The 23,174-nt window shown below is 33.9% G+C and overlaps 1 protein-coding gene across 1 annotated transcript in view; it reads right to left on the reverse strand.

The window, feature by feature from the left end:
• Positions 1 to 23,174, reverse strand: part of MEOX2 (mesenchyme homeobox 2) — a 65,985-nt gene that overhangs the window by 12,776 nt on the left and 30,035 nt on the right. Inside the window, exon 2 of the mRNA XM_063100891.1 lies at positions 2,248 to 2,420. Within this exon, the coding sequence (XP_062956961.1) occupies positions 2,248 to 2,420 (173 nt within the window). The remainder of the gene's footprint in view (positions 1 to 2,247; positions 2,421 to 23,174) is intronic.

Raw genomic sequence — 23,174 nt, forward strand, 5'->3', positions numbered from 1 at the left:
TTGCATGTTGGAGCTTTTTCTCTCAAAGTTCCTGGGAATGCTTCTACCACCATTTGAAGAATTAGAACATGAAACCACATGCAACAGAGACGGGTTGTCCCCACTGAAGCCCAACCAACTCTTAATCAATGCACCAGCTGACTGCAGTTCCATGAGGGACCTAGGAAAAGCCAGCAGTGGAACTTTGCAACTAAACCCAGTCCAAAGCTCTGATCCTTAAAATTGTGAGCAAATAAAATGATGGCTAGTGTTTGAAGCAACTAAGATTTGGAGTGGTTTGTTACACAGCAAAAGCTGATACAAAACTGAAAATAAGCATTTAAAAAAATTAAATTTTGTATACGTGTGTGTGTGTATATTTTTTCCCTATAATTCTTTTTTAAGTATGTCAAGTCAGTTAGGAAGAAAGAAGAAATATTGAAAATAATTTCACAATCCCCAAACAGAATTGCTTCTAAAAAGAAATCTTAGACAAAAGTGAAACATCCTCTCTATGACTATGTAATGACATAACCATAGACCAGCCCAGAGTAGCAAGTACAGAATCTTGATCTTGCTCTTGGCTGAGAGCATAGTACTATATCCACAATTTCTATAGATTGGAAGTAAATCCTAGTTTCTTATTTCTTTCAGGTATTATATAAAAAGTGATTGCATTTCCTGCAGCACACCATCTCTATCTAAGGACATTTACATGTAATTTTCCTTCTCTCTCTTTATTTTCCTGTTTCCCATTAAAAATAAATAAATAAAAATAAAACAGATGTCCGATGGTATAGATTTTGTATCCTTATTTCCAGCATAACACATGTTGCACACTCATAGAGGTAACTTTGTATGTGAGGTTCAAAAGAGGGAAAACGTGCTCCATAACTTAGGTACTAGTCATAATATTTAATAAAACATAAACTGCCAATAAATGAAACAACATAAAAGTGTTCTTCTGTATATTTGTTCTTCCCAGAAATAACCTACCAAAGCTGAAATGTAAAAAATAACAGAAGGAAAGCAGACGATTTAAGAAATTGGATAAAATAACTTGCTCTCCTAAGATATGTATTCATTTGTCCACACCCTGTTGATATTTCCTTGGTTCCAAGGAGATCCCCCGGGAGGTACATACATTGAAAGAGGAAATGAGACTCTAGCCCTAAGAGGGCCAATCATAACTGCATTGTCCATAGAGATGTTTGCATTTGCCTCTCAGGAATGTTTTTCTAAAGATTAGCAACTGTTAACCATCAGTAGGCTAGATTCTCCCAGAGCAAATCAGAATCTATACAAGGAGTGTTCTTGGAGCATTATTGGAGCAAATCGTTTGTCATCCATATAAAATCCAAGTAATTTAAAAGTAATTAATTTAAAAATATTATTTAGGACTTATTGAGGCCCAAAGGTCATTAATAATTCCAAAGTGTTCTCTGAGTGGGTACCAGAATTTTGAATTATCAAGACCAATACAATTTCAAAAATATTTTGGGTAATGGCATAGCAAATGCTTACAAACAATCTATGTGACCTTGCTTCCCATCATTTCCCAGTCTTCTTTCACCTAATCTGCACCATTTGACTATTTCTAGACATTAGAGGGTAAATGGAAGTGACATGGGTCATTTCCAGGTGAAAACATTTAAAGGTCAATACATGAATTTCCAGCTCTGTCTTACCTCCTGTGGTGACCAAGGGCACCACATGTCCAGATGCCAGAGAGTCAGACTGGGTCTGTGATTAATCATTTGGAATGCTGTATTTGTAGAGTTAGTATGGAGAGTGAGCAAATAATGTACATTTTTTGTGTTATGTCATTGAGGTTTGAAGGTTAACATGTTACTGCAACATAACATACTCTATCCTGGGCAATAACTAATCTGGGGTTGCCAATTTTCTATTATGCCAAATAAAGAGATTTAAAATATAAGCATACAAAATTCATCACCATATGCTGTCATTATATATAAAATATATATTATATGTATATATAAAATTTTAAAACAAAAAATACAGCAAGGTTATAATTGTAGAATAAAGGATTCTTTTTTATACTCAATAGGTATGGTTTTCTTTAAAACATCACTGTATTACCCTTAATTTTGTCATTTTGCTGGGCAAAAACTTCACCATGGAATAGTGCATCTATCTTCCAGTTGGTGTTTAAGAGACACAGATCTAGATATTTCAAAAATGGCAAAAGAACTTATTGATCCAAAGCAATTAAAAAGATCATATAATGACAACGCCCAGCTTTACCTGTCTCTCAGTGAGATCTAGATTCACTGCGATCTCGTATCGCCTCAGTCTGGTCAGATAATTATGATGAGCAAATTCTGCTTCAAGTTCTCTGATTTGCTCTTTGGTAAAAGCTGTTCTTTCCTTCCTGGGTTTGCTATTGACTTCTGACTTGTAATTTCCTTCCTGGGAGTCTGAAAAATAATAAGTAAGTAAATAAGTAAGAGGATTAGTATTAACTTATCCATTCAAATACATGTAATCATATCATTCATGGTTATTGAGAAGCCGTTCCAGGTACTGTGCTAAACATGGGACAGAGACTGAGGACGGTAAGAATAATTTCAGCTCAACAGGGTACGATACTAGTGCACTTCAAAAAGTTCGTGCAAAAACTGAATAGGAAGATAATACGAAACTTGCCAGGAACTTTTTGAAGACCCCTCATACATTTCTTTCTTTTTTCAATTTGCCTTCAAATAAACTCACAGCCTGATTGGGGAGGTGTCAAATTTTCTTCTTACAAACAAGAACAAAATGTTAACTGCTCGTAAAAGGGTATTATAATAATAAGATAAACCAAATCCTCTCTAGAGAAAAATTTTAGGTATGAAATTTTTTCTCATAAGTTGTATAGTACATATACTTGAGATCTAAGTGTGATTGAATAGACTAATCCTAAAGAAAGTGGCAACTCTATATATGAATATTTGAGCAATCCAAATTTTTAGCAACTGGACCATAACAGCTCAGACTGAGCATATGTAAAAGTATGTACTTACTTATTGGCTTTTTTTATATCTATTTAAATACAATCTCTTTGAGGGCAAAAGAATGCTCTCCTTTTATGTTGTCATAATTAGTCTAACCTAAAGTCTATAAATAATAATGTGTTCGTATGACTTAAAATATGAATGGAGTTTTAAAATACGTTTTCATTTTATGTGAGTTAAACATAAGATGCACAACACCTAAAATCAGCTATCCACAAACACCAAATCTTATAGTGTCATGTAGAAATAACAACAATAATTTAGAGCATATCATTCCTTTCTTCTTAAGGGTTCAAGACATAATGAACATGTAGTATTTCATTTATCCTCATAATATCCCTGAGATATAGGTTAAAAGACATTTTTAATATACTGAAAAACAATGTATGTCTATAAGGGGAAAAAATCGACATACACCAAGTAAAGCTAATCATATCCAGCTCTAGTAATTCAGTCAAACTTATCCTCAGTAAAATATCAACATATTCGGAATAAAGCAGCATGTTTGTGCTTTCCCAAAAATTATTTCCATCTCCTAATTATTTTTGAATATGGACATATAAGCAGTGTGTATATCTTTATCAGGTGGATGTACAAATAACTCTTCTATGAGCCCGAATAAGAAAAGTGATGTAGAAAAAATAATGGTTAGCCAAAGGTTGCAGAGTGACATTTTAATTGTTTTATTTAATTGATACATGTAATATGGTATGGCTTATAAAGAATCTTTTATACTACATTTATTTATTTTTTCATCCAGTGATGCTTAATTATATTAATAAGTCCAAAAAATGATTTTTTTAGTGTGCTTTTTCTTTTTATCTGCCTTGGGGAAGTCTAGCAAGTAAAGAGGTCCCTGCAGAATGGAAATCCACTAGACAAGGCACTCTAATGTAAACACTTTTGTTCTGACTCTTACCAGAATCTGGGCTGGACAGATGTAAACGTTTTTAGATCTAGCAGCAGCAGCAGCAGCAGCAGCCATTACTTTTCCTCTGATGGATCACACAGTATGTTTTACTGACTGGTGTGCTGGCACCAACTAAAATCCATCATTCAATGACTACACTTCTTGGCTTGTCACTTACCCATGTGCTGACTGGCTCCCCACTTTGGCAGTGCAGGTGGGGCTTTATCCAGCATAAAAGTGGTTTGTGATATGTGATGCACAAGTTGCCTGTGCTTTATAGAAAGCCACTGGGACCAGGTGAGTTACATAATAGATGATGTGTGAGTTCTCAGGTAGGCCATATTTACCCAATGCCAACTTACCTGGATCTAACTGAAAACTGCAGTTCATCATCTACTTTTTTTTTTAGCTGAAGATTTGCTAGCATCCACATCTTTGGAGCATTTAGCTATTTCTGCATTGTGCGAGTAAATCTTCCAAATGACTGACTTTTTTTTTTTTTTTTAACTTTTCACTGGGCTGTTCTGGCACACTGTAAATTTAATCACAGCACGGAATATTCAGATAACAAGTCCCTCTCACAAGTATCCATGTTCTCGTGAATCAAAAGAATTTTTGCCAATTTGGAGCCACACTCTGCTGAAATCTGTGGCTGATTAGTCTTTACATGGGGACAATGCTCTTTCTCCTTCAGTCAAGCAGCTCTAGAAACCGACAGCAAAGCCAGTGCATTTTTTTGCATGAGCAACTCAATTTGAATGATTCATGGTTAGTACATTCCCTTATGTAAGCATGAATGAACAAATTCACATTGAGAAAAGCCTATTAACTTGTATTTATCTTTGTTTCTTTGAAACTGATCTTTAACTTTTGCGATGTTCAAAAGTAATTCATAAATACCACATATACATACAAACAAACACACAAAACATTGGCCAAGGCTTAGAAGGATGGTCATATATGTACTGAATCTGTATACACGCCCATTGTAACTGGAAATATACAACAGGAAGTTTGTACAACCAGTGACTAGGTTTAAACAAAAATCTGGCTGTAAGTCAACATTCAAATCCAAAAACAATTTACTGAATGCCTGAATTCCAAACCAAAATTGCTCATGAAGTAAAATCCAGTGAATAAAATGAAGTGAGCTGTGCACACTTGACATTTACAATAATCACAGAAGAAACCATTAAACTGTAATTAAACCACATTAAATTGTACTACAAAGAGTGGGTGTGCGCTTCTTAACGTCATCACCTGTGAGAGAGAATGTCAATGTAGTGGAGATAGTAATGCAGCAATAACTTCTATCCTTGTAAATAAATATGATTCTGTTGTGGTTTTCATTCACAATGCTCCCACTCTGCCTAATTAAAAACATACTCCTTGTAATTGCATTTCTAGACTTGCACTTCCTCTAATCTTGGATTTTAAAAAATTTTAACTTTCTTTTTACAGTTTCCAAAATCCAACACTTGCTGACCGTAAAGCCTCTGCTACTATCACCTGACTAGCTACTCTTCAGTGGAAAATGGGTGGGAACTTTGGACAAGGCTTTTGGCAAATTTCACATCAGCTTCCATCTGTTTCCCAGCTGTTTCAACTGAAGCAAAATTCCCTCCGTTTTCTTCACCCTCCCATACCCTATGGCAAATGGTAGGTGTTGAGGGGGTAATCTGGAAACTGCCTTCTTTTCTTCCCTATAACCACAAACAAAACGTCACCATCTGTACAGTATATTCCAAAGTAAAATATTGCAATTGTTGTTTTTCGTCTCAGATACTTTAATGCACCTGTGGGTGGACCCTCATACTCTCTCAGCGCTTCTAGAAAATGTTGACTTATGTTTTCAGGTACAGTTGGCAGTTCCAGTTCCCTAACCTTTTGCTCCCTGGGACTATGCTAATGGAAGAAGTCTGCATTACTTCCGTGGAGGATAAAAATTGCCCTCCAAGGATCAATTCTGTCTAACGTACAGAACTTCTCCACATGTGACTTTTTATTTCCCCTAGTGCAAGAGGATGCCAAAAGATAATAATGTTTTATTGAAGGCAAGTAATTTGAGGGCTTGGTCTGCTCAGTAGTGGTAGAGATTACTCTTTAGCCAAAGAGAAATAATAAAGTATGATTAAATATATTTTTGGCTACTATGCACAAACTTATTAACTTGTTTAAATGAAGAGCATAATTTACCTATGTCTGTAAACTATCAAAATGTAATAGAACATCTATATAGCTTTTGTTGAAATGAATTCTTATTTCATATGCTGAAGAAATTATGAATACTAAATCTCAGCGTATTTTAGTCCTTCACAACTTCTGGTATCAATGTTTTGTAAGCTATTCAAAATGAGATAGTCTGTTATTTATGGCCAAAGCTGCACGAGTTCGTAGGTACAGAAAGCTAATAATCATCTTTACATAGGCATAGAGATCATGGACGGAGGCAGGAAAATTTGTAGAATAATCCTATTCATGCTAGTCATTTTCACATTTAAACTAGAAATTTCCTTCCTGATGGGCATTTATCCAACTTGCTACTACTCTAGCTTCTTAATGAGTGGACATTTCAGCCTCTCCATTTTTATTTATTTATTTTTTTGTCAATGTAATCAATCTTCCCCAGAGGTTCTTAAAATCCTCTCACCAATTCACTCTCCATATTTGAGAACCACAGAGTGAGCTACTATTACTCATGAATGTGTCTATTATACACTGAGTTGTGTAAAGTGGAAAAAAATAGGATTTCTAGAATAGAATAGCATTGAAAACACCCACTATTTCTCATGACTTTGATTTGAAAAAAAAGTATAGCTACGATAATAGTTTCTTTTACCAAGCAAACCTAAATTTCACATACCAAATTAAAAAGGAATCTCCATAGATTTTTAATGGTAATTATCATCTTCGAAATACAAAAATCATTCTACCCACTGGACCAGTGACTGTCAATTGGTAGATGTACTCTTGTGGCATCTGGCCTCCCCGCTCACCACCTCCTTCATTATTCATGAGATTTGCTAATATGTTCTTAGAGATAAAATGAAGTAGATAAATCCCAATTTAGTAAAACTGAAGATTGATTTGTTTTTATTATATTTGTGTAGCCGATTATAAGTCATAAGCAGATAATTTATACAGGAAATCCTACTTATATATGTTAAAGAGCATTTAAGTTTTTACTTGGTGGGTATATTGAAAGATTAATTGTCCATAGCTAAAGGTTTTCTGTAACAGTCTTTCAATTTTATTTACACACTTGACTTTTTCCCAATATGTTTTATAGGTTTGTTTTTATACAACTAATTCTTAAAATGAGATTAATCAAAATTTAATATACATGATTGTGTTGTTATTTAGCAATAGCTGCTTACATAAGAAAATATTATAATTGCTAACATATAATGCAAATTATGCTATACAAAGTATGACATAAAAGGGGAAAAGTGTGAAGACTTGAGATGCTTTATAAAATCTATACACTTTTACATTGCACTTTAGAATAAAAGAAAAGTCTGATTTCCAGAAATATCTTACAATAAATTTATCTTGGGCTGTAAAAGTTTTCCAGAAAGAAAAGAGTGAATTAAACCAAGTTCAAATACCCTTATGTGTGGGAAGAGAGGGAAGAGAGAAAGGAGAGAGAGAAACCAGAAAATAGCACAGTAAAGTGGCATACATTTAATAACTTAGCATGAATATGGCTATAAAAATTTGAAAACAAATAGCTCAGAATTTTTATAAAAATAAAATACCCAGTTCTCCAAAGTCATCCACACCTTAGATGTAGATATTTCCCCAGAGTAGGTAATGATCTTTCCTTCCTTGGCATTACATTGCATTCCTGGAATAAACTGGCAAGTATGTACAATGTCTTTCTTTTTTTCTTCCTCCTGTCTCCTCTATAATTTTGAGACGATGGCAGGTATAGGAATTTTAGCCAATTTAAAACAGGTACCTTGTCAATAGCTCATTGTATACCCTACATTTTGTGTTGATCAATCTATGAATTCAGTTTTACTTTACAGCCTATTCTTAGTGGAGTCCCTTTATTTTTAAATAATAAGACTTTAACACTTGATTTTGTTTTAATTTCAGTATCTTGCTTCTTCTAATATTTACCACTGTGTAAATCTTCCTGACTGTTAGAAGATGCCAACCCAATGGTTCTTCTTCCATGACATAAATACAAAGTGAAATCCACAAAGAACTAAAAAGTTGATGAAATTAATATCATGAGTAATACTTTACAATTCCAAATACGTTCAATAAAAACAAAGTATTTTATTAAAAAATAAAAAGCCAGAGACACATAAAATAGGTATATAATGCAATCTTCTTGAGTCAAATTTGACATAGATTTAATTCTTCTCACTACCAACTTCAAAGCAACTTAACACAAACACAAAACCAGCACATGTTTTCTGGGTATATGTAAACTTTGTAAATCTTGCTACACATTTCTAGGCTTAGAAACTAGTTACAGATGCCCAGAATTGACTTTATGCCTCTTGCTATATTCCAGAGAGAAAACACAAACTACAGAAAGATCATTGCCATCTGTCCAAGAAAGCAGGACACATGTGCCTAGACTGTGCCTGCTAGCAAAGGACTCCTTTAACAGTCATTATTTCCAGCTCCAGTGGGTCTAGAAACCCCTAGTGAAGACTTTTTGACCTACAGCATTCCAGTACATTTTCCCTGATCATATTAAAGAGGGCACCCCACCTGTGGGCTCCCATCAAACTCTTTTTGTTCCTTTCTTGCAATGCTTACCAAATTCTGCCATTACATTCTTCTCTTTACTAGAATGTAAATTATTGATACCAACTATTGCTCAGACATTGGAGATAAATAAAGATATTACTGGCATTCACACTTACATTTTAATACATGCAGAAGCTTTAGGCAAGGTTACGAAGAAGATTCAAACCTCCACATGCATCCTCCAAGCACCTCCTATCCAGTTCTTATGTCAGCAGATGGCTTGGAGTGTAACTTGTATGTCTTGGTGTTACTGCATCTTTAGGGAGATGGTGATGGAAAGAAACTATTTTTACAAATTAGGGACAGTAGGTATCTTGGCAGCGACTGGAAGTATTGTGACACTTCTAATTTACAACTCTCAACAGGGCAAAAAGGACTGAACATCTTTTATGGCACCATACGGATTTTCAGTACCAGAAAATTCAATACCAATTTTGCTAGTATCTTGGTAAATCCCTTGGGCATATAACAGGAGAACTTCTATAGGGTTTTATTTTACGGGAAGAAGTAGTCTATCTCTCAGAGTGTGAGGACTTGCATTTATGCCCTGATTCTGAGCATTTTTGGCAAGTCAGCATAGTGACATTAATTTATTTTTATCATAGTAATTTATAAATTATTAAGCTTTTCAGTTATCTTCATGTCTGCTTTGCTCCTCTGTACTCTGGACTCTTGGTAATTTAAGATTATGAATTTTGCCTTATTCATCTTTGTATTCTTAGTGCTGAACAACTAATTCTGAAACTCTGCTGGATCTTTGATTTTCATGCTCTGGCCATGGATTATAACTTCAAAGATAACACTAAGGGGCCTTGTTCTGTTATAGGAATTTAAGTGACCTTCAGCTTAACCAGAGGGAAAGCATAACTCGCTATTGCTTTATATTGATTTTTCAAAGCACTTTCACACATCTATCATATAATTAACAGCAGATGGAGACAAGTAATATTATCTTCATTTTATATCTACTATGATATCTCTAAATGTGATCACATAAAAATGTACCAAATCAGTGTCACTCTTGTAAAATTTAAAACCCAAGAGATCAAATGTTATACCAAGTGAAAGAACAGATTGCATACAAATCATAGGTCTTAACTTCAGCACTATTGACATTCTGAGCTGAATAATTCTTGTTACATTTGTATTCAATGAAATATAAACATATTCAAGATAAAGGTGTATCAGCGTGGGAGGCTATCCTGGGCATTGTAGGATGTTTAGTAACCTCCCTGGCTTCTACTCACTAGATTCCCATAGCAACCCCCATCCCCACTTTTAGTGTGCCAGATCGAACCAGATAAAATATAGGACTCTCTATTCAATTTAAACTTCAGATAAACAACAACAGATAATATTTTAGTATATCACAAATATTGCATGGAACATACTTATAAAAAATATGGACCATTGAATGGAAATTCAAATTTAACTGGCATCTGTATTTTCATTGGCTAAATCTGGCAAGCCTATTCTAGTTGTGACATTAAGAAAATGTCTCCAGACATTGCCAATGTACCCTAAAAGGACAAATTACCCCCAGTTGAGAACCACTACACACAGATAACATTTGGGACAGACATCAATAACTACAAGTTATACATCTCTCTTTACAAAATGACCAACCCGATTCAGAAGTTAGTGTGAACGACTTATGGGTAGATAGTGCCACCTATATACTATGGTCAAGCCTTATCTCCTCCAAGCCAATGATTAGGTTGCCTATAGATAAAATTGGTCAAGAAGGGATTTTGTCAATGTTAATTTACTGCAAATTATATATATATATATATATACACACACATATATATATAATTACATATAAAACTGCAAAATAAGTTCCTCTAATAACTTCAGAGAATTTTTCACAAAGAACAGCAAATTGGTACATATGGCATCACCATAGAAATGCTTTGCTATTTACCTAAGCCTTCCATGTAGAGGGGTGTGAGAGTGTCAGTAGATTTCAAAGTGAAGTATTATGTTTCCACAATGTGTAAAAGCACATATGAGCTAATTATAAATCAATTATATTCTTAAACACATTATTTAATTAATAATATATTGATTTAATTAATAAATATTGATTTAATATGCAGAGATTTTAGAAATTGAAGAGATTTTTGCAAATCATCTTTTTCCAACTGCTCTATTTATAAATGAGAACAAAAGGCTCAGAGTGGCTAAAGGGCCTATCACAGGTCACATAGAGTCACACATTGTCACACAATGTTTCTAAGCCTCACTAATCATTCAATTACAGAAACCAACATAAATACATTTTCTGAACTTCCTAAATATACTTTAACTATTGCATGGCCTTTTCATAAGAATGAGGATTTCAGAAACACAACCATTTAATTGTGATACTAAATATGGCTGTGAAAGCTAAAATACTCAAATAGAATCTTGATTACTCAAGATGCCAAATACACAGATGTTAAAAGCATACTCTCTGCCACTTATGTGCTAATTAAATCACTATTATCTTCATTTTCCTCATCTTTAACACAGAATTAAAGCGAAGAGGATTAAATTAAGTAAATTGTTCAGCATGTTGCCTGCACATTGTGAGCACTCCATAATCTATTGTAAGCTTTAGCCAATATTAAAAGGACTGTGGTCTAAGGCCTCAGTAATTTAAAGCTATAAATGTGATAGAATCAAGAGTTAGAAAGTATTTCTTTAAGCACAGGAAAATTTTGGTCTTAAAATGAAACCTCATCTAAAGTCTAGGAAGTTTAGAATTTACACAGTGACTAGTAGAGTTGTATACTACATTGAAAAATGGATGAGTCCCTGAAAGGAACTTCATGTTGTTTTTGGCTAGTGTACAAAGCTGAAGGTTTAATGATAATTTTCCACTGAAACTGGTGAGGTGACACTTTACGAGGCCCAGTGGGACTGATGTATGAATTTCTGTGTCCTTTGAAAGTTTTATTGAGAAATTCGATAAAACGTAACCAAATCTGGCATACCTAATAAATTGGAGTCAGATAGTGTGAGAGTGTGTTGTGTGTGTGTGTGTGTGTGTGTGTGTGTGTGTGTTTTCTCCTTTAAAAAGTCCTAGCAAACAGGTACATTGATTTAGGAAGCAGGAGTCACATTCTGCCTAGATGTTAAGAGCATACAAATGTATAATTAACAGTCTTAAATGGATTTTTAAGAAATCAATGAGATATTTACTAAAAAACACTTATAAGACCACTCTGTTAAGTATTGTGTTAGTATTCGTTTACTTGGAAATATTATCTCATTAGAACTTTCTCCGCATAGGGGGTTTGAGAAGTAAATGACTTAGGTGTTTTTTAACTTCTGAAATAATCATATTGGAAGATTAATAGCGGATAATTTATAAATTTATTATTTCTTAGTTTCACAGTACAATAGACAAATTATAAAAATAATAAATAATACATAAAAGTAATAAAATAAAAATAAGTTTTAAATCCCAAGCAAACTGGGGTTCTGAACCATGCACCAAGCAGCAGTTTCCTTTTGACTGATGCTGGTAAAGTTAAATGCTTTAGGATCTATTCCTCTATTGCAGCTGTACTGGCAAGAAGGATAATAGTCTCAGGGTGACTCATCTTCATAATAGTCAATTTGTGATTGTTTTTGTAATAGAACTTTCTCAATTATGTAAAGTCTAAAAATTTAGAAGTTATGTTTATAGAACACTACTTAAATATCTTCCACATGTAGAATTCTGTTTACATTGACTAATATTTGCTTTCTAAAAAATAAACTCAAATAAAAATAAAGTCAGTGCTCCACAATTAAATCAATTTATTGTGCAATTTAATAATTTCTGAAAATTAGAGAAAGTCTGATGTAAATATGTTTGAGCATGATAACATGAAAATGACAAAGAAGTGCTGACTGTTCCCAGAATATGCAATGCTTATCATTATCCTCTTTCTCATCATTATCACTATTACTTACCACTTATATATATAATATTTGTATGTTATATATACAATATTTAATATTTAACATTAAATATATATATATATATATGTTGAGTTGGGAAAAACTTCAGTGAAATTTACTTGGGAAAAACCAGTATGTGAGATCTGAGTAGAGGCAGGAAATAATAAACAAAAAGGATTTTTTGATGGTAAAATATTAAGAATTGCTGACTTACCCCAATATGAAAGCAAAAGTTGCTGGTGACAGAGACTAGTGAAGCCAGAATGGGTGCAGTGGTCTAAAAGATTACGAATAAGAGGAGGGAACAATGAAGCTTTAGTTTTGAATGTAAATGCTGTTCTTTGAGATGAAGCCAGAAGTTGAGGACAGAGACGGTGATTCTAGTGTTCAGTTTTTGGACAAAGGAGGGTATGAATTATGGTGAAGTCCAGAACTGGCTTGTCTGTGGAAACAGGGGTATTAGGAACTGACAGCATTGTTGAACTGTGAGGCTCAAAAATAGTGTTATTTACATACCATATTACTGCTATAATATGTCTTACAACCATGTACACATAACCTATGTTCTATGGTGAAAGATTGGTGTGTTACACATATAAAAATAGTTTGTTGTGCAATCTGCTATGAAATCGACAGAACAGTATGACATAGTACCTGTCCTAAAGGACCTTACAATCAAGTTGGGGATAGAAGCTGCTTAAGATTAATCTACAAATAATTGTAAACTGTAGCATTGAAAGTGCTATCATAGCAGTTATGTGTTAAAAATTGATGTTTTTTTTTTTAATTCTTAACCTGTGTCATTGCTAGAACATTTATGGGAAATATCTATAATAACATCGCTATGACTCCATGTCATGGGAAATAGCTATAGAAAGACACATATGTATATTTGTGAACATAATAGATTCTAACCATCTACCGATGAAGCTTTCCTTTAATCCCATATATAGTATGCATGATTCCTTAAAGCCTTAAGAATTGCTAACTACATAGGGAGTGTCTAAAACACTTGTTTGAAAGTCTTAAATGCAATTACTTTCAATATAGAAATTTTAAAACTTAAATACAGTTATAAAAATCAGTAATTTATTTCTCACAGTTCTGGAGGCTGGGAAGTCCAAGATTAAGATGCTGGAACCTGGTGAGGACTTTCCTGCTGCATCCTCACATGGCAGAAGGTGGAAGAGCAATAGAGAGTGAACTTATTCCCCAAAGCCCTTTTTATAGAGACATTAATTTATTCATAAGGATGGAGCACTTGTGACCTAACACCTTCCAAAAGGCTTCACCTCTTAACACTTCCATTGTGAATTAAATTTCAAACATGTGAATTTTGAGGAACACATTTAGACCATAGCATTATCCGTACATTCATGATATTTAAGTGAACAACCTGAATGGTATGCAAAATGAATTATACCAGAAAAGTAATTTTCACTGAAGTCCAAAATATTTTTAAGAATTATACATAATTTTATATGCGATTAGATATAAAAAATCTTCTATAGCTATTTCTAATCCCTACAAAGATAGTATACATATGGAGTGTGGGGTTAAATAAAGGTATGGAGTTAAGTTTACATAAATGGGGAGCTTTCATCCAGATCTTGCAGACAATTCATGGGTTGTAGTTGTTTATCAAATTGAGGCACTCCATCACAACTCACAATTTGATAATTTTTTCACGTCATAGATCACAGCCTGTAACTCTTGACATTTTTTAAGTGTGTTTTTAGGGTTAGATATTAGATAGCATTCAATATTCCATTACACTGTAGAGGTAAAGGGACTTGAAGCCTAAATATTTTTGTTGTACTTAACACTTGTACCGTCACCCACAAAAGCAATACATGATTAACTCCTAAAATGTAATTTTCCAACTCATAAACACACACTCTCTCTCTCTTTTTCACACACACACAGACACACACACACATAGCATATCATGTTCTTATCTTGCAATAATTTTCAATCAGTAGAAAAATATCTTAATAATAGTATACAATTTTAAAAGTTTTAATTAAAGCTGTATAAGCAAGCTGTGCTTTTTTATTTACAACTTTAACATATTTAGAAGAGAAAAAATGGGTTGGGGAAAATAGCAGCTGCTTTGAAGCCCACGGACTTGAGTTGGAAATCCATTGTTGTTGTTTATTAACTGTGTGGTCTGCTGAGCCTGCTAAGTCTTTTGAAAATCAGATTCCCTGCCTATAGAATTCACACATAATTCTGTAGGCAACATTAAACTTGATGTACCATAAGCAATATGGTACTAAGTCACATTTATTAGTCTTTCAATTTTATTTGAATCACTTACTTGTCACTTCACTCTTAGCATTTAGTAAAATACATCTTTATATGTTTTTTTAAAAAAATGAAATTGATTTTAGAAAGAAGGTAATTTTATTTTCCAGCTCTTTCCATTAATTTGTATTTTAAAAGACCTAGCTATATTCATAATTTCTTTGGCTAATCAGCAAGGGTTAGGAATGTTTGCTTTTAAAAAATAAAGGAGTTTTGAAAGTCTGTATGCTTTTATTTCTTTCATATTTTCTTTTCATAGCTTTGCTGCTAAAAAGTAAGGTCTAAATTAAAGCATAAATTGTTTTTCTGAGTGTAATTAAATGACATTGTCTTTTTGAAGTCAACAGTATATGTAAATTTCTAAGTGTGTATGAATGTGTATTTATAGTTTACACGTTTAAAATACTTTGTTTATATATATATATTTAACTAGTGTTTGTGCAAAGAATCTCTGGAAAGATATGTTCAAGCTAATAAACATAACTGGAATTTGGAGTAGAAAAAATTTTGTTTCATTTAGTCATCATTGGTCACATATGCATTTAGTCAAATTCATGCAAATGTTTTGATACATATATAAAACACTTCTAGATTTTTTATTATCAATCACTCCTGCAATATTTGAATCTTTTTTTAATAATTTAGAGTAAGTTATACACAATTGTGTGCTGGGAGGTGGGGGAGAAATGTTCTGAATTTACCGCTTTCTATGATGTAAATACACTCACCATAGGGGATTCCAAGCCAGTAAGCTAAGATGATGTCAACTGGCTCTCAAACTTCCTGAAAATTTAACAAGCAGCTCCCTAGATCCACTACTGGCCCCAGCACACTCACCATTGTAACATTAAAATATTTCACAAACTATATGTTGGTATTCAGGAGCATTTGTAAAATGATGGATAAAAATCTCCTTAGTGATAGCCTGCTAAGAAAGAAAGAAAATTAGATTAGGCTAAGAGAGTATGATTAGCTAATGTTAAGAGTGATCTTAATGATTACACAACAGTATTGAAAGCAGTAAAGTTCATCTATAGAACTGACAATATTTTTCTGATTCTTTAATAACTTTTCTTGCTGTGCTGATCTGACAATCAATTCAACAGCATTAGTAAATCACGGAGGCTATACTGACACCATTGTGAGCAATGAAAATGCTATGAGTTGCTATACGTAAGTAAAAAAAAAAATTCTTTTTAATCATATACAAGTAGTAAGCAATTGCTAATCATAGATGATTGGGATGTCCAGCAATGATCACAACATCTAGTGTTTTTGTCCTTTAAATGAAATAATAGCTATGTCAAGCCTAAAGCATAGAAAACTGTATATATTCAGAAGAAACAGACCACCATTTGATATCCAAATATTAGGATCTAACAGTATAGACGTGGTCTCATGCCAGTGGAAAAAAACTCCAGATTTTCCGTGACTGCAAAAATATTTTTCTTTTAAGATGGATATAGGAATTATTTTCCCTTGAAAATATTTCTACATTAAAATTGCTTAAGAAACTTACAATTTAAAACAAACAAACAAAAAAGAATTGGTTAGTAAAACCACCTTTACAGGTGACAGAGTACTGGAATTGTTTGGGGACTGTTAACAAAGAAAAAAAAATTTCTCAATTGGTCTCTTGACTATTATGCAATTTTAAAAGGACTAGAAAATGTAAGTAATATAGACAAAGTACCTGAACTCTATAAAGAGTTGGTTTATAAATAGTAAACAGGAGGGAAATTTTCACAGAAATATAAATAAACCTTGTATTCTGACGAATGTGTATATTTTTGTGTCACACGCATTAGAAGAATGTGCTTGTGTGTATGTACTTGTGGCAGTACTAAAGGAAAATTCCTATTTTATAGCTTGTATTTAATGATAAGATCAAAGGAAATCATCCAGAAATGGGAACTTACTATGAAATATTCAAAATTAAAAGGAATGTTTTTACGATTAAGCTTCATGTTAGTAGCTACATAATAAATGCAATTATTCAGCACTAAAGCCCTAATTTTTGTGATGATAGCTATGGAAATTAAAATGGCAACAAACTTGGCATAAAAACCACAGTTCTGGTACCTCTCATTTACCTAATAGTTGTAACAACTCTTCTGTCAATTTATTGCCTGCCTTATAGATTTCTTAAATGGACAAATGGGGCACTATACCTGAAAGAACTTTATAAACTGCTCTATAAATAAATATGTTTTATCTGACTTCTATAGCTCTTTGAAAATATATTTTCACAATTTATTTGCATTATTTTTGCTCAGATGAAGTGACATTTGTTTTCTACTATCATCTTTCTCACACACTTGCTTCTTTCCACTCTGGCATATAGTCTCTCAACTGAAGGAGACCCCCTCTTGTAACATAGAAAGGGTTGAACTTGTGTTTGATGAAGTATGTCATTACCCAGTAAAACCCATGATATTGAAAATCTGTGCTACTGAAAATACTGTTATTTAATTCATTATATTTTAAATGTTTATTTTATAAACAGAGCTCTATCATGTGCTTATCTATAAAGTCTTATTTAAAAAAATACTTTATGGAACATGATAAGGTTTTCATAATGAAGAGAGAAAGCTTTATAATTCATAATTACATTTAAATCATAAATTTGGGAAGAGCACCAGTATTTTTTACTAAAAAAATCACACTTACATAAACTAATATCCAGAGAATAAAGGAATGATGAATGAATTAGTGAGTCAGTATTCATCCTTCCTCTCTAATGTAGTAATTAATTTTAATAAGTGTTTCCTATTTATTGATATCTTGTTATCCTCATGGTATCATATTGACTGTATTGAAATGTTTATGTCAAAATATTTTCCATATTAAATGCAGTTTATATGCAGTAGTGTCCACACATTTGGTGCATTTATATAGATGGGCATACACACCAAGAAACAAATACAGTTAAAACCTTTATTATGTTAAACCAAGCATAGCTAAAGCTTATACTTGGTCTAATATTCACAAACAAGACTCGAATATTAAAAATTCCTTAATTTAGGTATATCAATAGTTCTACAGGAAGAAAGTTTTTATAAGCGTAACTAAGGTCTTTTATGATAAATGTCATGCTCTAAGATATTGAGGTTTTGTTAAGAAAAATCATCATGATGCAATTAGCACAAATCTGTGATACGCAAACATACATAAAATCGGCATGGAAAATATTCTCATTGCTCATTCTTACCAATAATCTAGGATTGTCTCACAAACCCACCATAACGGTATCTCAGGGAGGTCCCCATGCTTTCCACATTAAATAGTAAGGCACTCTAGACCTATGGCTCAAAAATACATCACAGTAAATTCTATAGCTAAGCTCAACAAGCATTAAGATTCTGCTTATTATGCAAGAGTCTACTTTGATGGTTCAATTTCTTTGTCTTCTCATATTACACTATTTCCTTTCCTTACCAATCTTAAGCATTAACATAGAAATTCTCAGGGATCATGATCTAGGTTCTAAAATGTAAAGACAGGAAGCTCAATTTTATGGGACATGAAACTAAAGCTTCTGTGAACAGTTACTACATACTAGTGGCAATGCTATAGGACTGAAACTTTATAAGTATTTGTAATAGCCAACAACAACAACAAATCACGAAAAGTTTTATTACTGTAATTTTTGTGAAATCGCTAAACGTAATTCCTCATTTTAAAAGATAAGCATTTAATAAAGCACGAAGACTTTTAAAATTTAATTAACTTTAAAAAAAACAATCACTTTTTCTAGGATTACCATGTTTGCATTAGTTCATCTTCTTACAAAAAATGACTTCAGAACTCTTTTTTATTTTTAAACTTCTCAATTTACGAACCATGTTTTGCCGAACTGTTAAGACAAACTCAAATGATGGAAACATAATAATGTCAGAAGAATTTCCTTTACCCACTTACTAAAGTCAGATAATCTAGACTTAAAATGCTAAATATTAACATGTTAATCCTGTGAGGCTAGAGATATTCCCATAGCACTCAAATCTATCCATAATAACAAGTGAGGTTTTTAAAATTAAATTAATACATATTGAAAAAAGCCAAGAATAGACAAGCTTTGTCTCTTTTGTATTTAAAAAGTCTTTATGATTTAATGTAATATCTGTTTCTCTGAATTATCATTAACGGCATGAATAATAAGTGTTTACAGACAAAACACAGCTACTTAAAATGTAAAACTTTATTAGCATTATTTAATTGAATAAAAATGTAAGTTTGAACCATATAGGAGATTGCTTTTATTCTTTAAAAATGTAACCAACTACCCATAAAAAATAATTTTATGCTGTTGTGGATGAAGGAAAAAAAAAACAACAAGAAAGTGAGAATTACATCACACTGTGTATAAATGGTTATATTTGGAAAGATGGCTCTTTTTGGAAAGCTACGTAATCACTGCTGGGATATAGAGGAAAGGATAGCAGGCCAGAAAAGGGGATCTGGATCCTTTATTGTTACCATTAAACTCTTACATAAAACTGTCTCCACATTCCATAAAAATGCCATGGTGCTTCAGGAAAAATGCAGACCTGAGACAATAGTTTATTTTGGCTGGAACTAAAGTTTCAGAAATGAAGAGTTACTGCCAGAAATAGGAACCAGCTTTGAGAAAAATTTAACTGAACTAGGATGCAGCAAAAGTGCTGTAGCATTAATACCTTAGCACTTGGGATCTGAATCAAGGGTCCTTTGTTAAGAACCTTGCAACATAATTAATCACTCAGAGGAAGTAAAGAGGTTAGAGGTTGGAGTCTAGTTACCCAGGGAATTCCCTCTTCCTCTGGCACCCACTTGCCAACACAGCTATAAAAGAGGAGCAGAAATGTCTCACTCTGTAAATGATTAATTATAGCTGATTTACATGAAATTAAGTTGTTCACTAGCTAAGACATAGTTGACCTGGGTTCTAGGAAACCCTCCCACAACCGCCTGAATAACCAGAGCAAGGCACTATCTGGGCTTGCTCATCTCTGTCTCCCTTACTCTTCCTTCTCAGAATGCGTCATGCCCCAAGGGCCATGCTTACTCTGATCTTGTCTATAAATAATTTCTTATCTTAAGCAGTTCACCATTTTCAAGGTGTTAATTACCATATGAATTTCACTCAAGTAATATTTTTTGAATACTTACAATGCAACTTATTGTGTTAATCACTAGGAAACAAATCAGTAAGTAATATATCATGCAACTTCACTAAGGAGCTGCTATGGCTTGGATGTGATTTGTCCCTGCCAAAACTCATGTTAGAATTTAATTGCCAGTGTAATGATGTTGGGAGGTGGGGCCTTTACGAGATGATTAGGCAGTTAAGATGGATTAACATCCTCCTCTGCAGACTGGGTTAGTTCTTCGAAGACTGGATTATTTCTCACCAGAGAAAGTGGGTTGTTATAAAGTGGATCAGCCTCATTTGTCCCTTGTCTCTTCCCATGTGCTTGTTACTTGTCCCTTGTCACTTCCCTTTCTGTTTCTCCACCATGTTATGACTCAGCAGGATTCCTTTACCAGAAGCTGACCAGATGCAGCTGCCCGATCTTGGACTTCCCAGCCTCCAGAATCATGAGCTAAATAAATCTCCTTCCTTTATAAATTACCCAGTCTCAGGTGTTCTGTTATAGTAACAGAAAACAGACTAAGACAGGAGTTTATAAAAGTAGTGTGGATAGGAGTTGGGGGAGAGAAGCATCAAGAAATGGGAATAAAAATGTTAAAAAAATAGCTAAAAACATCAAAGAATAAACATGTATGGATAATTGGATAATCAAATAAAAAAACAGACAAGATATAGGAATTATGGAAAGTTCCATAAACAGATTACACTTATGAAAGAGAGAGCTTCTACAATGGCAGAAGAGGGCTTTCTGGATAACAGGAAAAATAAGAGCAAACACTTGGGGTCAGGAACTGATTAGTGGGTGCTGGAAGCAGTGAGTACCTGGAGTATGGAATACAGATGGGAGAAGAAGCATAAGTCATTCCACAAAGACAGGTTAAGACCATGAGGTATCTTGAATAAATGACAGGCTGAGGGAGGTACTTATACGTTTTTGAGCAGACAAAGTGTTCTGTCACAGCAGCAAGGAAGGAGTATGGGAGAAGTACAGATGCCCGGCCTATCAGATCATAAGGCTGATAAAGGTAGATCAGGTCACTATGCTGCTGTCAAACCATCAGCAACTCCAAGGAGGACTCTAGTCCAGCAGAGAGTCTGGTATTACTGGATAAGTCAGGCAGAAGCTCTCCATATTAAGCCAACACTGTGCAGGTTAAGCCAAAAACTGGATCGATGTATTTATTGTTGCAAAGCAATTCATTCTAAACTCTCAAAGCTGGTGACCAGATAGGCCCAAGCCTATAAAACGTTTTGAGAATCAGCAACCGAGTAAGGCCAGATGTCTCCTCAGTCACACTCACCTAACTGCCCACTGGGAATTCCCAGTAGGCAGCTTTGTCATTCCCTACAAGCCAACAAGTTTTGAGATAAATCCTTCTGCACAAAAACTACATTAGCTTTCTTTTCCAAACTATCTATCCTTGGCACAATAATTTTCCCATTTTCAGGCTCAGAAGCTTTAAAGGGTTTTAATTCTTTTGACTTTTCTCATCCCCCATACCCTATTTCTCACCACATTCTGTGTCATTTTCCTCTGAGGTAGCAAACAACACCTCGGCCAGGTTCAGCTTCTTGTGCTAAGATCACGGCAATAATCTTAACCCAATTCACTCTTTTTTACCTGCTTTCCAGGTACCTCCCAATTTGCTTTTACTCTATATTTTTTAAATGTTCCTATTGTGTCATGGTGTGCATCATATATGTAAATGATGCTGATCTCGTTACTATATCCCAAGAACATCTCAAACCAATTCCATCTCTTGCAAATGCTTTAATACATGAAATATTTACTGAGTGCTTCCTAAGTGCCAGTAACTGTGCAGGGCACTGAGGGAACACAAAGATGAGCAAGAAATTATTCATACCCTTGTGGACCTTAGCATTGGAGAGAGGAGAAGGATAGTGAGGAGAAATAGAGGGCGGGGGGGAAACAACTATAAACACCCATTATTCTCTTCTTTGTACTTTTCCATACTTTCACATTTTTGAATTATGAAAAAAAATTGAACTGAAAAAATAAGTCAATCCAAAAAAGGTGCTTTAAGAGTGGGAAGATTCACATAGTGTATGAAAAGGAGAAGAGATGCATTTGGTCTGCCTGCCTTTTGTTAAGAGGGGCTTCCAGGGAAGGTAAATGTGAGCCAGGACTTAGAAATGGAGAGGAGTTTGCCTCAAAGAGAAATGGGAAACTGCAGGTTGATCAGAGTGAACAGAGAGGACTGAGACAGAGCATGTGGAAAGTGCAGGAAGCACTTACTTTTTCAAAGTGCAGGAAACAAGGATGTGGAGCTCAGAGGAGAGAGGAGGCTGGGGCCAGCCTGTGGGAGTCCTTGATGTCCACGCTTCGTGTTTTTTCTTGCCAACAGGAAGTCATTGATGATTTTAAAACAGGGTAGTATAAAATTGATTTGAATGTCTGATTTTGGTATCTATAAATGAAATATAATATACTTTCTCTCACTACTGCTATGAATAGCTTCATGCTTCTTTGATATTCTGAGAATTTCTCCTGTCCAGAGCAATTAAAGGTGGGGATTGTTTTATGTATTGTCACCAGTAGTGGTGTGTGGTAGGCACTGAACAACAACAGAAAAAAAATCATTTAATTCTACCATAATCTTGGTGGTCTAAATAAGGTAAGATACTGTCTGTGGTAAAATTGCAATACCATTTCTAATCACTCAGAAAAGAGAGAGAAATTCATCAAGAATGTAATGCCATTTTTAGCACTACATTTATTGTCTCAATTAATCCCTTATTTCAGAAATAAAGAAACTGAGGCATAGAGAGGTTTAGTAACACATGCAAAGTCACACAGCCAGCAAGGGTTCAGGTTTAATTTTGAGCAATCTTGCGCCAGAGTCTGTGCTCTTAATTATTGCACAAGACAACCTTGCCCAAGTACTCTATTTTGAACACATACCAAAACAGACCCTACTCAAAGAAATGCAAAATAAGGAGAAAAGACAAGAGCACAACTCAATGGCTGTACCTTCCCAATTTAAAAATTTCCAAGTCATACATAATTTCAAAATTATCAGTCTTTTCTTTTTTTCAGTCTTTAATTTCATAAGTAATAAATTTAAGTAATTATTTATCCACATGATTACTTAGTAATTTC

Source organism: Cynocephalus volans, chromosome 6 (assembly GCF_027409185.1).
Source record: "Cynocephalus volans isolate mCynVol1 chromosome 6, mCynVol1.pri, whole genome shotgun sequence".
Classification (NCBI taxonomy): Eukaryota; Metazoa; Chordata; class Mammalia; order Dermoptera; family Cynocephalidae; genus Cynocephalus; species Cynocephalus volans.